Here is a 20,144-nt window from a genome sequence, read left to right on the forward strand (position 1 = left end):
GGCTGGACAGCTGTACGTAAACAAAATAAAAGAAGAAGAAAAGGTATTCTCAGACATTTTTAAAGCTAGAGCCTCCAAATTCCACACACTGGTAGGGTGACAGACTAGACAATAGTTTGGCTCGTTGTTGTCAAATTTCAAGGTCACAGCATGGAAATGTTGGATTTAGAAGATTTTAAACTACGGAAATCCACTTATCATTAACTGATTAAGATAGGATGTCATTGTGTCAGAAATAAGGTCACTCAAGTGTTTTATTACATATTTTTTGTTAAGTAGGAAATCATCGTTCTCTTGAACATTATTTTTTATTAAACTAGAGGAACAGATATTTTGCTTTTGATTCATATGATGAAAGATGGGTTGTTTAAGCATAATGCTTTTCTTGTTAACTGTCTGTCTAGTGATTCTACTGGCATCTGGTAAAGTTTTCAATCTACTATCTCATTAATAATTTGTGTTTCAGTTCTTCCTTCTGTTCTCCACTGTGTTTCTGTGCATGGCAGCACTAGGCATGTACATGTCTGGCTTCCTCATCATCTACACCATAGGTAAGACACCTCAGCACAGTGCCATAGTTGAGACCATTGCACATTGCGATAAATTAGCCTGCATTTTAAACCTGATGTCTATGTATGCGTTGTGATTTTGTCTATACATGTATGTAAGGCAAGTGTATGGGCACTGCTACTGAAAAAGTCTTCAATACCACACTGGTAGTCTTTACCATGATAAGGTAAGGTTTAGTATGGACAATAATCTATTCCATAGATACATCAGTTGAACGGCACAGATGAGACAGTCAGTACCAAAGATGCCATGCTTCTGTGGGTCCTGTTTTCTGGTCCCAGGAGACGGCCAAGACTTTTCTTTCTTTTTTTATATTCTAGTCATTGCACACATGAATGTAAGCACATGGAAATGCTTGAGGGCTGATGTTACATATCCTGCCCTGTTGTGAATGTGAGTGTACACAGTAGGATATGAATCATGTTTCAGTGATGAGCATCATGGTGTGGCCCAGCCTTGTTTACCACAACCTGTTGAAGCGTGCGTACCTGCGTATGGAGCCCGCCTTCATGTGGCTCGACTATCAGCTCAAGAGCAAGTGCCGATTCCGTTCTGGTGTGTATTGTGTGCATTTTATTTCATCAAAAGAGAGTGTACTTTGTATATATGTTACAGGCAACTTTTTCACGACATAGCACCAGTATACTGGCGGTAGGAAGAAAAATGTATTAAAAAAAATTCACAGACACCAGAGACGGTAAAGGGAGGCAATCGTTTCCACTGCCAGTTTGCTAAATAGGCCAGAAAGGATGAGTTGTTTCCCATGAACCGTTTTCTACCTGGAAGTGTGTTTCCAACCCCACCCAAAAGTGTGTTGGTGTCTCAAAGAGCAAAACTTTTTCCGAAATCCAATAATATACCAATTTCTTTGAAAATATTTGGATTATGTGTTAAATTTACCCTCGTACATGTTATGTTAATTAGAAACATTTAAGAATCAAATATTTCACAAAAGCAAACCAATTTAATGTAAGTGCATCAGATATTTAATGATATTTTTTGGAAATGTGTCAAAATTCGGTGTGTTGAACCAGGCATTACGCGTAATGCCTGAAATGTTCAGGCATTACGCGTAATGCCTGTGACCACTAGGCATTACACGTAATGCCTAAAAATACCAGGCATTGCTGAAAATCATTGTCAGGCATTACACGTAATGCCTGAAACCTGTTACAGGCATTAAGTGAAACCAGGCATTAAATGTAATGCCTGAATAGGTCGAACAACAACACCTTTGACTCTCGCTCGTTTCTTCTTCTTCTGACACTCTGCGCACACAGATTTGTAAAGTGGGGTTCACGTAGGACAGGGTCCAGATTGAATTCATCTTGCTAAAACAACAACAACATGTCAATGTACCCGAGCGCTACATTCAAACTACTAAAGATCGTGAACAACTTACGTCGAATAATAATAACATATCTTTCTTATGAGAAAAAAACCCCGTTTACACAGTGTTTCTCAAGCGAACATTAATAATAATTTGATATCGTAGCTTTCAACAGCCCCGGTATGTGAGATAACATAACGCAATTTTCGTATTAGCTGTTTTTGTTCCAGCAAGAACGATACAGTCAGTGTACTTTTTTTGTTACCTCCCTTTGACATTATAATTATGTGTCAATTACTCTATCAGAGACAGCATTGGAGATAACCCGGTTTCAGTATTGTTTCACGATAGACGTAGAGCTGAATACCAACACTCAAATCTGTTTTTGACAAACACCACACATCACTTACTTTCCCAAGAGATGATACTCATGACGTGACTTTGTTGTTTTCTGGAAGGCAGCTTTTACTTCTTTGATTGTTCTGAAGTACACAGCTTTCGGGAGCAACTTTCTGCCGTCCTTTTCATAATGTTCAAACAAACGTCGAGTAAACAATTGTTCTTTTTCATCCATGGTGACGAATAAGCAACTGGTGAAAACTCTACTGGAAATATTGGACCTAGGCTTTCCATTGTGACATGCACTCACACTTACGTGAAATTCAAACTGTAGTGAACACTATGTCAGAAATATATTATTTTGCATTGCGAACCATCACTCATAATCGCAAAATAAAATGTGCATTCATTTCAAAGCTCACTTGATTGAATGTCAGTTACTATATTTACACCATGACATTTTGTCAACACTTTGTCCTTAAAAAATGTTCTCACCGTCATCCAAGAGGTAATGTGTATTGCCTGAATTGCTTCAGGCAATAAGCGTAATTTGAGAGTCAAATTTCAGGCATTACGTGTAATGCCTGGTATTTTTAGGCATTACGTGTAATGCCTAGTGGTCACAGGCATTACGCGTAATGCCTAAACATTTCAGGCATTACGCGTAATGCCTGGTTTCACTTAATGCCTGTAACATATATAGGGATGGCCAGATCTTACAAATTTAACTCGTCAGCTGGGCAAGTGACTTCAAGTTATTTGCTTTTACTGAAAACTTATTTCAGGGAAAACGATTGCTTTTTTGATTGAAGGAACTCCACTTCTTACGTTCGGCAGCATTAAAGTCAACACACTGTTTACTCTCTCTCTCCCTCTCTCTCTCTCTACCCCTGTTTGTCACTCTCTCTTAGTCTCACTGTATCTGTTTCTCTCTCTCTTACTGTCTCTGCCTGTCTCCCTGACCCCCTCTGACTCCATCTCTGTATCAGCCTCTCTGTCTCTCACTCTCTCTTCCTCTGTTTCTGCCTCTGTCTCTCCCTGCACCGCAATGTCTCCCTCTGTCTCTTTTTTGTTGTTGTCTCTCTCAAATCCCTATATATGAATATTGCTATTTCATATGTTACGTGGATTTCCATTGGTCAATTGGGCAAAACTGAGCTCAGTGCCAAAGTGATATCGACGACATTTCCGTCGATATCAGTTTTGATATCGACGACCTCTTTATTGCTTCCCCACTTCAAAAGCAAAAACACCTAAATTTAAAAACAAACAAATATATATGAAAATGTAATTATCCCAGAATTTAGTTGAGCAAGTGACTAAAGCAGGGTCCCCACTGGTTTTTAGAAACAAAATTCCATGACTTTTCCATGACTTTCCATGAGCCTCAATAACATTTTCCATGACTAGATCCACAGGTCGCCATTTCCGAACACGCAAACTTTTTACGTCTTGTCACTGCCAGTTTTGACACTGGCTTGCTTTGCACTGAATTTGAGTCAGTTTCTACGCAGTGTCTCTTCGACAAGCAAGTCAAGCATTTGCTACGCAGTCAGATTATCGGTAATGTTTGCAGGTCCTGTCATTTCACTAAACTGGACCAGCCACTGTTTGTATCCATCTGCACTTTCGTAAATTCCGTTTCGTAACCGTCACTGTGACTTGACGAACTGTCATTTTTTTCACCGCGATACACAGTTCATTGCGAAGATCTTCCTCGGTAATTCGTTCCAATTCCGCATACTTTTTGTTGTCAAGAAACAACTCGAAAGAAAGTTTCAAACTCATCATCCTCCATCTTGCTTGTCGAAGCGCTAAAGTACTTTATCGATGCAAAAACAAAAGCAGAAAACTTCGACGAAACCGACTCAAATGCAGCGCAGACGACACGACGAGATAACGGAAGGAAGTGAGCCTCGCTTTGGCTCAAGTGCCGTTAAAAATACCGTTATTCTCGTATGCAAATACGAACGAGAAGTTGGTCATACGAACAAGCCTTGTGCTGGCGACGCAAATCGGGGAATGGCTGGGCAACGAAAATCGCCGCTGGAGTGGTAAAGGTTAATTTTTTTTTCTTTCTTATTTTTGTTAAATTCCATGACTTTCCATGACTTGAATTGACATTCCATGACTTTCCAGGCCTGGAAAATTAAAAATCAAATTCCATGACTTTCCAGGTTTTCCATGACCTGTACGAACCCTGTAAAGACTTTTTGAAAGGAAAGACATTTTAAAATACTGAAAAGTACAAGAAAAGAGTGAACAAAAAGAAATAATAATCAGAGGGAGGAATATGGAACAGCCAAAACTGAGACAAATACTTTTGTAATTTCTTTACAGAAAATACAAAATGTCCAGAGAATTAGCAATATATCTAACATTGACTGACTGTGTGATGATATCTTCTGCCATTGGTCTGTTTCGACAATGATATCAAGTCTCGATTTTGAAATCACTGTCTCAACAGACCATAGCAGAAGATATCATCACACAGTCCGTCAATATTGGGTACTGTCTTTCGCTCTCTCCTTTTTTCTCTGTCTTCCTATTTTTCACGGTATATCTCTACCTTTCTGTCGCTGCTATCTGTCTTTGTATCTCTGTCACCGTTATCTGTCTCTGTCAAGTTTTGACTAAATGTTTTAACATAGAGGGGGAATCGAGACGAGGGTCGTGGTGTATGTGTGTGTGTGTGTGTCTGTGTGTGTGTGTCTGTGTAGAGCGATTCAGAGTAAACTACTGGACCGATCGTTATGAAATTTTACATGAGAGTTCCTGGAAATGATATCCCCAGACTTTTTTTTCATTTTTTCAATAAATACCTTTGATGACGTCATATCCGGCTTTTTGTAAAAGTTGAGGCGGCACTGTCACACCCTCATTTTTCAATCAAATTGATTGAAATTTTGGCCAAGCAATCTTCGACGAAGGCCGGACTTTGGTATTGCATTTCAGCTTGGTGGCTTAAAAATTAATTAATGACTTTGTTCATTAAAAATTTGAAAATTGTAATTAAAATTATTTTTTTATAAAACGATTCAATGTTACGTTCATCTTATTCTTCATTATTTTCTGATTCCAAAAACATATAAGTATGTTATATTCGGATTAAAAACAAGCTCTGAAAATTAAAAATATAAAAATTATGATCAAAATTAAATTTCCGAAATCGATTTAAAAACAATTTCATCTTATTCCTTGTCGGTTCCTGATTCCAAAAACATATAGATATGATATGTTTGGATTAAAAACACGCTCAGAAAGTTCAAACGAAGAGAGGTACAGAAAAGCGTGCTATGCAGCACAGCGAAACCACTACCGCGCTAAACAGGCCTGTCAGTTTCACTGCGTTTTGCACGAGCGGCGGACTACGGTCATTGTGAAAAAATGCAGTGCGTTCAGTGTCATTCTGTGAGTTCCACAACTTGACTAAATGTAGTAATTTCGCCTTACACGACTTGTTGTTTCCTTCTGTCTCTGTCTCTCACTCCCTTTCTGAGCTGCCTCTCTCTCTTTGTCTCCGTCTCTCTCCCTGCACCTCCCAGTCTCCGTCTTTCTTTTGTTTGTCCTTCGCTTTCCCAGTCTCTGTCTCCATCTCTCTTTCTCTGTGTCTGTCTTCCTGTTTCTCTTTGTCTCAAAGTTTTCGAACAAAGTCTTTTTCTCTTCTATTTTTCATATTTAGTAAAATCATCGGCAAATCAGCATGAAGAAATTTAAATCATCTAATTCACAAAGTTCAAAGAAACCTGAAAAATTTTTACAATTCAGGGAATGTTCAAATGATGAAGTGGAAAATTAAGAACTTCCCTAGAAATGAGATGAATTCAACACTATTTAGATTAGTTTGTTCAGTTTAGCAACTTCTTCAGCAACAATCTGCAAGCAAAATATACAAATTTCCTATTGACATATTTACCAAGTAATTTCTTAAAAGGATATAAAATTAAATTTGAAAAATATACGTGAAAAATGAATTATTTGACAAATTGACTGTCTAATTTTCTTGTTTAGTGAATTTGGTAGTGTGTCAGAAACAAAATCTGAAGGTCTTGGGTAAAAGTCAAAAATTAATTTCCTTATACAGCCGCACTCGCCTAAACGAAACACGCTTAAGCAATAAACTCGGATATCTGAAACCAAAACCAATTCCCCGCCAGACCCCCCTCTTTGTAAGACTATTTCTAATTCGGATAAGCCAAACTCTGTCAAAAAATAGCTAACTCAAACACGGACATCTCAAACGTGATTTTGACAGATAAGCCAAACTCTAAACACTGTCGGACATGGGCGGGGATGTAGCTCAGTCGGTAGCGCGCTGGATTTGTATCCAGTTGGCCGCTGTCAGCGTGAGTTCGTCCCCACGTTCGGCGAGAGATTTATTTCTCAGAGTCAACTTTGTGTGCAGACTCTCCTCGGTGTCCGAACACCCCCGTGTGTACACGCAAGCACAAGACCAAGTGCGCACGAAAAAGATCCTGTAATCCATGTCAGAGTTCGGTGGGTTATAGAAACACGAAAATACCCAGCATGCTTCCTCCGAAAGCGGCGTATGGCTGCCTAAATGGCGGGGTAAAAACGGTCATACACGTAAAAGCCGTGGGAGTTTCAGCCCATGAACGAACAAACAAACTGTCGGACATTTTTTTATTTTTCCTTGAAAAACACGTCGGGAAGATAAACATATTTCGTCACGGCTATAATTATCCTACGGAAACGAACACGTCACCTGTTTTTGAGTATGCGGGGAAACTGATGACGTGTGCCACATTGACCAAGAAATACACGTGTCACGTGATGCGACGTTGAAATCCTTGCGGCTGCCAGCATGTTCCAAACAACTGTTGCAGTGTTCAAAAACGAGTGGCTCTCATACAAACCTCTTTTTCCAATCGAAGGAAGAGATCTTTGTGAAGAGCAAATCTACCTGAGGAATGTATGTGCTCATTTTGAGCGAATGGTGAAGATCAAACCACAATAAACATGCAGCGAAACAAAACATTTGCCTACAATCTATGTTCACAGAGATTTGATCTTGATTTATGACCACAGAGACAAATTGTCTAATTTTGTTTCTTTTCTTTCTTTAATGGAGAGGGTTTCAGTAAACATTACTTGGAAATCCTTTTAACAAAAGCGTAGTTGCTTGTGGAATCTTTGGTTTTGTTTCTGAGATGTGTCACTGTTTTCACCATTTATTTTTACAGTTGGCTTTGAGGTATTAATAAAGCTCCACTGAAGAAAGCACTTGTAGCTTGTCACTGTTTTGATCTTATTCATTTAAACACACACACACACACACACACACACACACACACACACACACACACACACACACCACGCACAGAGAGAGAGAGAGAGAGAGAGAGAGAGAGAGAGAGAGAGAGAGAGAGAGAGATTCCTTCCAACTTATCCTGAAAAAACCTCGCTTAAGCCGAACTGCAGGGTAATTTCTCGGGAAAGGTTTGGCTTATCCGAACTCGGATATGCACAAACTCGGATAAGCGAAACGATTTTTCATTCCCCGGGCGAGTTCGGCTTAAGCGTGTTTGACTGTAGTCAATCTGTTAGAATGAGAATGCAAAATTGCAGAATGCAGAATGCAGTCCTCCTTCTGGAGCAAAGTACTGCGAGTCTGGTTGGAACATAATACACTGCACTCTCCTTCATCTCTGAAGATGGCATGCATATGGAATAATGTCGATATAAAATATCAAAATAATGTAATTTATTTTGACAATTGGGCAAAAAAAGAAATAACACATGTCAATGACCTTTTAGAAAACAATTCCATTTTGTCATTTCAAAATGTACAGAACTTAATTGGTATTTCACCAGAACTCTATTTACAGTACATTGTTGTTCACTCGGCGTTGTCTCGTTATTTAAAGAACGGATTATGTATATATGCTGTTACTGAAGAATTTTCGAAATTGTATTTTAATGACAAAGTGATGTTAAAAGCTAGAGATTTTCGAAATTTTATGACAGATATGAAATATAGTCCACCCTGCTGTGTTCGATTTTGGCTGAACAAACTTGGTATTAATATTGAAGAAAAAGTCTGGCTTAATGCAAAAGAGACAACAACAGAAACCAGACTAAAAGAATTACAGTGGAAGATATTACACAATATATACCCAACCAATATTCTTTTCTTAAAAATGGGACTCGCAAATAATGATAAATGTCCATATTGTATTGAACAAGTTGATTATATTGAACATTTCTTTTTCTATTGCAGTAAAATTCACCATTTGTGGAAGCATGTTGAAACATTGTTTTACGATCGATATAACATAGCAATTATTTTACAAGCAACAGATGTGCTGATTTGTGTGCGAGATAAGAATGGTTTGACACATGATATGTTTAAGTATCTTACCCATTTAATCTTGATTGGAAAAATGTGTATAAGTAAATTTAGATATGGGACACCCCTTGAAATATTATTTATTTTTCAAAGGGACTTAACCCTCAGGGGCCTGGTATAAAACAAGTGTAAGTTTAAATTAAGTGTTTGAAATAATAATATTTAGAGACTGTTATTTACGGGATAGAAATGTATGATATACTCCAGGTTTACTACATGTTTGAATTGAGTTGACTTGAGTTGAATTAAAATAAAAAAATAAAAAAATTTAAAAAAAGAGAATGCAAAATGAGGAAATTAGGAAAACAAATAATTTGAAGAACTTGACAAATTTACTGAAAATGATTTTTTATTGTTCAGTAAATTTGTCAAAAAGTGGCATGTGAATTTCAGGAAATGTAGAAATTCCCTAGAATTTTTAGGAAATTGGTAAAATCCCTGAGTGAAACAGGAAATTTACAAATTTACTGAAATTTTCAGGGATTTTGTAAATTTCCTGGTTTTGAGAAATTACTGTAGCATATATATATATCTTTCTCTAGTGTGTTTGCTACTTTCAAAATTCCATGTTGGAATATAAGCGGCAAAGACACACAGAGTAAAGGATGACCTCCCTTGCTCATGACGTAATTCTTCCGCATTCTCGCTTTTGACGTAAATCTATTTTTAACTTTTTTTTCGAAAGTAACAAGCGATTGAGTGCACATTTTGGCATTTTTAGCGGCACTCTCATTCTAAATTTATATATATATAAGTTTAGTGTGGAGTATAATGTATATGTGCCAGTGCCAATGAAATGTTAAAAGAACATCTGAGACAGGAGCCTCGTTCTTGTTTCACTAGAACATGATTGTGTTTTTGCAGATGACAGAAGTTCCTGCACTTGTAGTGTTAATTTTATGGCTTTGAATCTTAATACAGTAGACTTCCACTATATCGCGGTCTTTGGGGTCCAAAGATTTGAGATCGCGATATATTCGATTCGCGATACTTTTGTTAAAGGAGGGGTCCACAGGAAAAAAAAAAAGTCTCGGTTTTAACATGTGAACAAGAATTTGAATTGGATGGATACTGTCCAAGTTTTTCTTGGTGTTGTATGAGAAAGACAATAACAACTACTCACCTCTGCTGTTGCAAACACTCACTCTTACCCTCTGCAATTGACAACCCCAGTCCAAAAACAAGGGCAAAATATTGTACAGCATATTTGCCAGTGTAATGTGAGGGAGGAGGGATTGCCAGAAGATTAGTACACTGTCTACTATACTGTCTCTGCTACCCAGGCAAAGTACAAGGAGGAGAGAGAAACACCTGGCCAGCGCAATTAGATGGACACAAGTCATAAATCAGCATGCTTCACTGCACAGCAGACAATGAAGGATGGTCAACCACTAACCATGCTGCCTAAGGGGTGTCATGTGAAGTTTGAGGCGTGCAGTACAAATCCTCAAGAGAAAACGTGCTTCTTCACAAAGCAAAACCGGAACAGCAGACACACACTACCAAAAAAAAACAAGTCGCGAAAGGCGAAAATACAACATTTAGTCAAGTAGCTGTCGAACTCACAGAATGAAACTGAACGCAATGCAACGCAGCAAGACCGTATACTCGTAGCATCGTCAGTCCACCGCTCACGGCATAGGCAGTGAAATTGACAAGAAGAGCGGGGTAGTATTTGCGCTGAGAAGGATAGCACGCTTTTCTGTACCTCTCTTTGTTTTAACTTCCTGAGCGTGTTTTTAATCCAAACATATCATATCTATATGTTTTTGGAATCAGGAACCGACAAGGAATAAGATGAAAGTGTTTTTAATTTGATTTGGAAAACTTAATTTTGATAATAATTTTTATATATTTAATTTTCAGAGCTTGTTTTTAATCCAAATATAACATATTTATATGTTTTTGGAATCAGAAAATGATGGAGAATAAGATAAACGTAAATTTGAATCATTTGATAAAAAACAATTTTTTTTTACAATTTTCAGATTTTTAATGACCAAAGTCATTAATTAATTTTTAAGCCACCACGCTGAAATGCAATACCAAAGTCCGGGCTTCGTCGAAGATTACTTGACCAAAATTTCAACCAATTTGGTTGAAAAATGAGGGTGTGACAGTGCCGCCTCAACTTTCACGAAAAGCCGGATATGACGTCATCAAAGACATTTATCAAAAAAATGAAAAAAACGTATGGGGATATCATACCCAGGAACTCTCAATGAAAAAAACGTATGGGGATATCATACCCAGGAACTCTCATGTCAAATTTCATAAAGATCGGTCCAGTAGTTTAGTCTGAATCGCTCTACACACACACACACACACACAGACAGACAGACACACACACGCACATACACCACGACCCTCGTCTCGATTCCCCCTCTACGTTAAAACATTTAGTCAAAACTTGACTAAATGTAAAAAAAAAAGAGAGTCCAAGAGGTCTTCGCGATATAGCCGAATTCGCGATATACTGGACCGCAGTTTAGTGGAAGTCCCCTGTAGTACATAACTAACGGTTGTTTTGCATTTTATTAGAATTTTTAGCGGGTTTCTACTAGCCTGGTGGATATTTAACTCGCCCCTGGCGATCAGGTGGGTGATTTGGCCATCCCTGATGTGAACGTTTTGTTTCTGAGTTTGCCCAATTTCAATCCATTGCTATTAAGATGAAAAAGATATCCCTGTTCATATTTGAATGAATAGAAACTCATGTTAACTCATTCAAAGCGCGTCTAAATTTCCCCTGTGTTCCCTGCCAGCGCGCGATTTAGAGCCATTTTGAAAAAATTATTAAAAATCAACAACACAAAATAACCTTACATACCTTTATGTTTTGCAAAGTTTGGAACTTACTCTTTTAGAAAATATATGAAACATTTGAAAGTACATACCTTTTGTTGTCTTCATATCCAGGCAAAATATCCAATTTGAAGCAAAACAAAAAAACTTGTTACGTCATGGGTTCATCATACACAATGTCATGATCGACACTTTCATTGGCCGAATCATCACCCAAATGATCGTCCATTGGCACAAACTCGTCACCAGAATCTAAAATATCATCTCCACTATCATCATCGCTAAGGTCAAGATCAGAACCGTACTGAATAATAAGTTCTAGCACTCTTTTCAAGTTACTACGTCTCAGCAGAACGATCCGCCATCTTTGAAAAGTCAAAACACGTGGGTCGCACACCGCCAACAAAATTAAATTAATCCCAACAATTGAAGGGAAGGAACTGTTTACAGTGAATGGTTCCACTGTAGACAGATAGAAGTTCATTGCAGGGGTTGTTTCCCTAGGTCAGCAGGACCGTTTACACCGTTAAAAATTCGTGATATCCGTCGGATCTCAAGTGCCGGCACGCAGCCAACGCTAAACACAGGTGTCGGACTTCCAGGTCCGACGCGCAGCGAATGAGTTAAGCAGTTTCATTTGAAAGTGAATTTGAATTAGGATTTATCAGAATCGGAGAGAGGTAAGCATTAAAACTGAGTTAAAGTTATTAATTCAGTTTTCTGTAGTGTTGGTAAAAAAAAAGAATGTATTGTAGGAGAAGCAGCTCACACTTTGAAAAATTATGAACTCTTAATTTTCCAGTTTTCCTCAAGGCTAAACAGACACGTTCCCTTTTCCTTTTATGAAGTATGATGAATGGACATTAAATGTCAGTCAGAGTAGCTTTCCAGAAGACTATAAGGCTACTTTGTAATGTTTTTCAGGAGGGGAAGACCAGAATGGCAACCAGACAGGCCTCACCACAGCTCAGGTGTCTGTGTCTGGTGGACCAGTGGGGCGTGACGGTCGCTCAGGCATGCTTGCCCAGGTGGTGGAGGAAGTGGAAGAGGAGGATTTCGAGCCCAGCCTTGACCCTGTGACCACGGCTGCCCTGGCCCGCGCAATCACTGACAGCGAGGACGAAGGGACAGGGGGCACTCCCTCCATTCCCACGCTGTCCAAGGAACCCTCTATTGACAACAGTGATGATGGTGAGTAATAATAATAATAATAATAATAAATGAGAATTTATATAGCGCAACATCATAACATCATAATTATGCTCTTTGCGCTTGACACACTTAAAATTAAAACACAGTTATACAAGCATTTACATCTACATTCATAGTCAGCAACGCTTAATTAAAAGCATACACCATCAAACATACATTACAACAGATTCTTCCACTAACTAAGTAATAAAAACATGAATAAAATAGGTAGTGAAAACAAGGAAATACCAGCTGAATACCCTTAATCACACAGAACATGTTTTCAACAATACTGAAAACAGCCCTAGATGTTTATCCCGGAGTACGCTAGTACTAGGGCTCAGCAGACTTTAATTGTCTGTCTGTGTGTGTGTGTGTGTGTCTCAACTTAACAGCTTATTGCTGGGAAACTACTGGGCGCAGCTCGTTCAAAAGTTGATACACTAACTTGATAATAGGTCCGATTGATCGTATTAAAACTTCATAATGTTACCTGGGACCTAAATGCGAAATAAACCACAAAAAACCGACTTGGCGGTGGGAGGAATTTGCGGTGCAACAGCCAGCCAGGCAGTCTGATAGAACGGTGCAAGGTCTCGGCCAACCAAGACTATGGCATACTCGTAGCAAAGCCGCCGAATGGTACCGTAAACCAAGAATAGTGACGTAATTACGTCACGGTCGAAAGTCTTTGACGTCAATGCCTCCCTGTAGTCTTTTTCTCTCGCGCGGTGTGTGTGTGTGTGTGTTCATTTTGTGCACATGTGTTAGTGTTACTGTTTGTGTGTGTGTGTGTGTGTGTGTGTGTTTGTGTGTGTGTGTGTGTGTGTTAGTGTGTGTGCGTGCATGAGTCTGTACTCATGTGTGTGTGTGTGTGTGTGTGTGTAAGAAAGAAAGAGAGAGAGGGAGGGAGTGAGGGAGAGAGTGTGTGTGTGTGTGTGTGTGTGTGTGTGTGTGTGTGTGTGTGTGTGTGTGTGTGTGTGTGTGTGTGAATGTCTGAAGAGTACTCGGGTCCAGCGCGAGCGTTTTTTATATACATTATCACATTATCACTAAAACAACAAATACACTACATGTAACCTACTGATGGACTGAGAAAACAAAATCAGGGGTATTTCTTGAAGAGGTGCGTTTTAAGTGCTCGTTTGAATGCTTGGGGTGACTGAGAGTGGCGGATGTGCAAGGGGAGAGAATTCCATTGTGTGGGTGCGCAGAAAGTAAAAGTGCGTTGTCCGTATGTTTTGGTTTTGGTGTGTGGAATGGTGAGGATGCGACAGTCAGAAGAGGCACGGAGTTGTCTTGCTGGAGAATAGACGGTGAGGAGTTCAGAGAAGTAAGCAGGAGACGAGCCAGAAAAGAAGTTAAAGCAGAGGGTGGACAGTTTGTAGTCAATTTACTACCGAGAGAAGTGACAGTGAGGATGGTGTGTGGAATATAATGTATGGGGTGCAGCTTCGTTGACGTGCACACATACACGGTATGATTAAACCTGCTTCTGGTCATTTTAGATGTCAAACATTTGTTAATATTATATTTGAGGTGTTCATTATCCATGTGATATCAGCAAATTGGTAACCTGTTTGTTTGGCGTAAAGATAGGAAGTATTTTTCCATTGATTTTGCATTTATTATGGAATTACTACACATCTTGGTGGTAAAAGACAAGCATGCTTGCAATGTCATTATTCATTTGTACATTTGCCACTGGGCAACCATCAGGTACTACATTGAATTTTCACCGAGTACAGTGCACACAAGGGTGAGTGCAGGCTTGTTGAAAAAAAGTACACTTAAACAGGTTTGATGGATGTATGTGCACATGGGGAGGGGCAGTATGACATGATTCAGTTTATGGTGGTGTGTGTGATCACACTGTTCTTAGGAAAACCAGCTCAGTAGATGTTTAGTACATTCAAGTTTTTCCTGTAGTTGTTTGTCATGATGAGTATTCGACTATCCTCATACTTTGTTAAGTTTATCTAAATGAAGGAATTTAACCCCTGACTTATTTTTTTACATCTCAGAGAGACACACAGAGGATTTCAGCCTGGATGTAGACGCAATGCCCTCTTTCGACGACCTCGACCATTCTGATGATGATCTCCTCTCCTTCACCCCTGCGTCTGCAGCACGACCCAAAGGATTGCCTGGGTTGGACGGCTCAGACATGCCCTTTGAACCCTCCCACTTCGAGGATTCTGATTCCGATGATGAATCTGGCTTGTCAAAAGATCTCAGCTTTCCTGATATGGCAGCACAGACGGTTTTGTCGTCTGGCACGGATGCAGCGACGGCGGCCCTGACCAGCACCCTGGTGACCAGGACCCTGACGTCCATGATGGAGACGGCCCTGCAAGGGGTGATGGGAATGGCCAGTGGGCAGCAAGCGCAGTCATCAGGCCGCTTGCCGCACACAGGCACCAAAATCACCTACACCAAAACCCCCGAGGGGGAAAGCATAGACTTTGCCACGCCAGAACCTACCATCACCGAAGATGAGGAAGGGTGTGAGCCCAGTGACGATGATGAAAACGAGAATGTTCTTGATGACACTATCAACAATGAAGTGGCAGAGATTGAGAAAGACTTTGACTTTTTGGACGATCTGGAAGGAGAAGGGGGGGAACCAGCCACAACCCCCCAATAACCTGACATGTCTTTTTCCTTCTTGTCCTTCTGTCTATGTTGTGTTTGTGTGTACTTCCCTTCAGGGTTCTTCTGTTTGCTTCAATTTGTATAGGAGCAGTAATATAGGTAGATTTGTTTCATCTCAATAGAATTTGTGATGTGAACATCTTTTACAGTTTTGTTGGTTGTGCAGTTGTGTGGTGTTATTTTTGTTTTTGTTTGGTGCATTCTTTTTGCTATGTTATAATTGTGTGACACTGTGTCATTGAAGAGGATAGTACACTGTGTGTCATTGACAAATATATTCAAATCTCATAAATGTCCAAGACCTAACACTTTACTAAAGATGAATTTATTTGCCTTTGCGCCCTCTTTTCTGTTAGTTTTTTTCTGATCTGGTTGTGTTTTGAAGACTTTGAGATTTGATCTTGTCAAGTTTAAGTGGTGTTGGAGGGTTCCCCTAAAACTGAAATGGCAAGATTTGTTCCAAGGACATCTCCTGTAACCGCATGGTGATCATGCTATCTGACTTAACTTGACTCTTACCATCTTCTCTTCTTTATTTGTCTTTTCTAACATTCATTTCATTGTGGTCATTTCATGATATCAGCGGTGTTCATGACTTCAAACATTTGTAAGACTGCTAGTCTTCGTGATTGTGTGAACATAATGTTAATTTTAACAAGTTGTGGTTTTATCATTCCAGGATTAGATCATATCGGTGTTGTCTGTTCCTTCTTGCAACTTTTAGCACTCTAATATATTGCCATGTAGGTGTGTAGATTGGTGCCTTCTTTCTATTTCTCTAGGTATTTGTTGAAGTTTTTAATGTCATTTGTAGTATGTAAGAAATGTTAAGTCCTTTGTACTGGAAACTTGCATTCTCCCAGTAAGGTAATATATTGTACTACTTTGCAAGCCCCTGGAGCAATTTTTTTATTAGTGCTTTTGTGAACAAGAAACAATTAACAAGTGGCTCTATCCCATCTCCCCCCCTTTCCCCGTCGCGATATAACCTTCGTGGTTGAAAACGACAAACACCAAAAAAGAAAAGTAATGTCATTTGTGTTCACATTGTAATAATTTTAAAATCGTTATCTGTAAAATGCAAAGGGTGAACTATAGTGCAAGTGAAGCCATATGTTATTCTTTTGTGAGAAAGTCGACATCTTGAAAAATATATCTCTACATTAACTCTATGCCAGATGAGAGAGAGAGACAGAGAGAGCGAGTGAGAGAAAGAGGTCGTACGGAGTATATTAACCGATTGCTTATGCATGGCTTTTTTCATTATACAAACAATCTAATGGTATCGGTGTGAAAGGCAGAATAGTCTAATCCAAAGTTAATGAACCTACAGTAATGAAAAGAAGTAAAAAGAAAAAAGAAAAATCACTGTTGATGCAAGGTGACTTTCGGTGGTTCAAGTTTCAACAGTGAATCAAACACACACAAAGGTTGAGCTCATACCTTACTCTGTTTTCCTTCTACAAAGTGTCAAGTTATGGAAAGTCCTGATTACTTGATTAGAAAAATCAAAGGTTGGACCACTCTGCTGGAAGTCTAAAGCCACACATTTTTTACTACAATATTTTTTGTTGTTTTTTGTTCCATCTTTTGTATCATGGTTTTCTTCTCATTGTTCTTTGAGTAACAAAAGATTGGTTTTGGTACTTGGACTTTGAGGGCAGATGAATTGCAGCTTCGCTCTTGGTCTTTAAAGAGAACAAGACAACAGTGAAAATGTACTCGCCAGTACCAGAAACACGAACAGTTAACATGTACCAGTACCAGAAAAATGAACAATTAACATGATTTTCTGGTACTGGTGAGTACATTTTCACTGTTATCTTGTTCTTGTTCTTCTCACCTGCTGTCTCTTGTTCATGTATTTACATTTGAGAATCAAGTAAACAATGTTATTGGGATTTTGTAATTCAGTTCATAAGGGTTACTGAACTTTATTTCACTTGCTGTGTAACACGTCTTCAGATACTCGTCTGTGCCTCTTTTGCTTGTTGTAAATGTGAGCACCATTGCATAGAAGGAAATGCTCCACATACAGGCAAATCCGGATAAGACGAAATTGAAGGGACCGAATTGTTATTGTGTCCTATCCGAAATTTCGACTTGGTCATAGTACAGTGGAACCCCTCTCTAGCGACCTTGAAAATGTTGACAAAAATCGGTCCTTATGGAGGGGGGTCCTTACAGAGGGAGGGGGCGGGGCCACAAAGAAAGTCACCTCAGATTTTCTTAAAAAAAGAAAACAGAGAAGTTTGAGTTGCTGACGACCGTTTCCTCAAGCAAACTACTTCGATTTCATGTTTGACATTGTCGATGGTGTCCACCAGTTCTGGTGCATGTTTCAATGCAAAAAGAGTTAGTTTCTGAGCAAGCATTTCTTTACAGCAGTCCCTGCAATGATGAAGGCCCTCCGAGAAAGAGAGTGAAAAATCGGCCACCGTTCTCAGCATCGCGTATCTGTGTGTAACCTCTTTCATTGACAAGATACTCTTGTTTCCCTGCAGCCTTGACCAGTGAGTCGGTTACCTAATCTGTGAACCCTTCAGTTGTGTTGCTTTGTCAAAAGTTAGACACAGTCAACTAGTTTTGCTCTGAGTGAACAGTGCAGCTGGCCTCAATTAGCCGGTGACACCTCTCTGGCCACAGCACCAAACAGTACATGGCTGGGGAGAGAGAGAGAGAGAGAGAGAGAGGGGGGGGGGGGGGGCTGGCTAAACTCAGTGTCCGGTGTCACTGAAGTCAGCAGGAAGAGCATTGGAGAGAAATAGAGAGGTGTACTCTTCCACACAATTTCCAAGGATCAGTTGTCAGGGCTTAGGGTAGTCAGTGAGGGAGAGTGAGAGCGGTTTGTGTACAGTCCGACTGAAGAGTGAAAAGTCACTGCCACAAGATCGGCATGCAGTCAATAAAGCCAGACAAGAAGAATGATTATGACATGCGGCTCTATCTGCTGGTTTTTTTTATTCAAACTGGTTTTCAACGCTTATTCTCACAAAGCATCTGCACACCTAGTACCTGCCTCTGCCTCTGTGCTGTGTTTGTGTGGCTGCTTTCGTATGATGTCAGTGCATGGTGAGTGCGTTCACTGCCTTGTCACCACTTCCCCACTTTTTTTAGAATGTTTTCTTGGAGTTGGATAATTCTCCTTACTCCTCGCCCCCTCCTTACTCCTCGCCCCCTCCTAACTTCAGTTCATACTTTATTGCGTGCCGACTGGTCAGTCGGTGTGGCGTCCGTGTAGAGAAGTTCAGGGAATAAGGTTACACAATGCGCTAGTGTGAGACGCCATTTTTCGTGTTTCGAGTTGCTGTAGTAAATATAGAGTAAACTTTGTCTTTGGGACTGACTTTCTGTTGTGTGCTATCCGTCTTTCGACTTACGTAAGGGTACTTTGTACACATAGATAAAGAGGGATAATTCCGGACCAGAATTTCTTTGTGTGCTAAGCGAATTTTTGACTTAACCGTTTGTGAGTTAGCTGGATTTGCCTGTATGCTCTTTGTTGATAATCATTCATGACACTGCACAACACAAACAGGGAAGCCCATGTCCTTGCCTCTTGTTTGCTTGCAGATGAGATAGTGCAAGAAGTGTGTGGGCTATTTTTTAGTGCAGTTCACTGACTGTGTGTGGCCCAACATTTGTGCTGCCTGAACTATGGGGGTCTGTGAGATCTAGCATACACAATCCATGTTTGAAAGAGAATGGAACTGCACCCGGTTCTTGCATTTATAGTGTACTTCACTAGCTTGGTCCTGCAATAGAATAGAGCTTGGACTTGGATTTATACACAATGTATTTCATCATAAATGTTTCACGTGACATGGCTTATTTGTCATTGTGTGTACCGTTTTTAGCACAGGGAATGTTAATGTAGTGTTTGTGCTTTGACGGAGACCTCCGGGTTTCAACTTGCGTAATTTAGAGGATGTTTTTAGTGAGGAGCAAGTAATGGTTGTGCAATAAGATTGGAGACTTCCCATAGGACATATTAGGTCTCCAATGAATTTGTCGATGTAAAGGAGATTAAGGGATTTTAGTCAGGCAGTATGTAAGAAATAAGTCCTTTGTACTGGAAACTTGCATTCTCCCAGTAAGGTAATACATTGTACTACGTTGCAAGCCCCTGGAGCAAATTTTTGATTAGTGCTTTTGTGAACAAGAAACAATTGACAAGTGGCTCTATCCCATCTCCCCCCTTTCCCCGTCGTGATATAACCTTCGTGGTTGAAAACGACGTTAAACACCAAATAAAGAAAGAAAGAAAGGAGATTAAGGATAGGTATATAAACATTTACACTTTTTTTCACCTGAAAGGATTATTGATTTGTATGTCCATAACATTATCAGTACATGTGATAGACGGTAATCTTCTTAACCTTTTCTCTGCTGTTTGATGGAAAGAAATGTGTTATATGACATTTGAGGTATTTGATTCAAAAAAATTAGCTTAGCAGAGTTTAGATATTTGGTCAAAAGAAATGTGCTCGGTGATACCAAGTATTCAATGTAAAATGTATTATTAAATGTATTATTCTGGCTGTATGAAAGGAAACAAGAACTATCTTCAGTGATGTGTAACCTGCTGATCCCAGTCAAGTTGCTGTTTAGTGTAGTCCTGTAACATGCACAATTGTTCCTTATCAAGGGGCAGGTAGATCTCATTACATGCTCATGTTTTTTGGTTGCACATTGCATACCATAGTAGTTCATGTGCTTTTTGAGATTTCCACAGCAGCCTTTATATAAAGCGCTCAGTGTATGAGAATGTGATGCCTCGTTGTTCATCATAGGAACAGATCTTTGTCACCATTTCAGTGGACACCTTCTTAGTGTACAGTGAATGTAAAGATTAGTTAAGTGTGTGACCCCAATATTTCCAAC

General features: G+C 39.5%; 1 protein-coding gene across 1 annotated transcript in view; it reads left to right on the top strand.

Annotated features, from left to right (window-relative positions):
- Positions 1-17,491, top strand: part of LOC138982349 (reticulophagy regulator 3-like) — a 35,155-nt gene extending 17,664 nt beyond the window's left edge. Inside the window, exons 5-8 of the mRNA XM_070355599.1 lie at positions 467-551; positions 1,000-1,125; positions 12,339-12,605; positions 14,630-17,491. Coding sequence (XP_070211700.1) covers positions 467-551; positions 1,000-1,125; positions 12,339-12,605; positions 14,630-15,252 — 1,101 coding nt within the window. The 3' untranslated portion in view covers positions 15,253-17,491. The remainder of the gene's footprint in view (positions 1-466; positions 552-999; positions 1,126-12,338; positions 12,606-14,629) is intronic.
- The last annotated feature ends 2,653 nt before the right edge of the window (positions 17,492-20,144 follow it).

Source organism: Littorina saxatilis, linkage group LG12 (assembly GCF_037325665.1).
Source record: "Littorina saxatilis isolate snail1 linkage group LG12, US_GU_Lsax_2.0, whole genome shotgun sequence".
NCBI lineage: Eukaryota > Metazoa > Mollusca > Gastropoda > Littorinimorpha > Littorinidae > Littorina > Littorina saxatilis.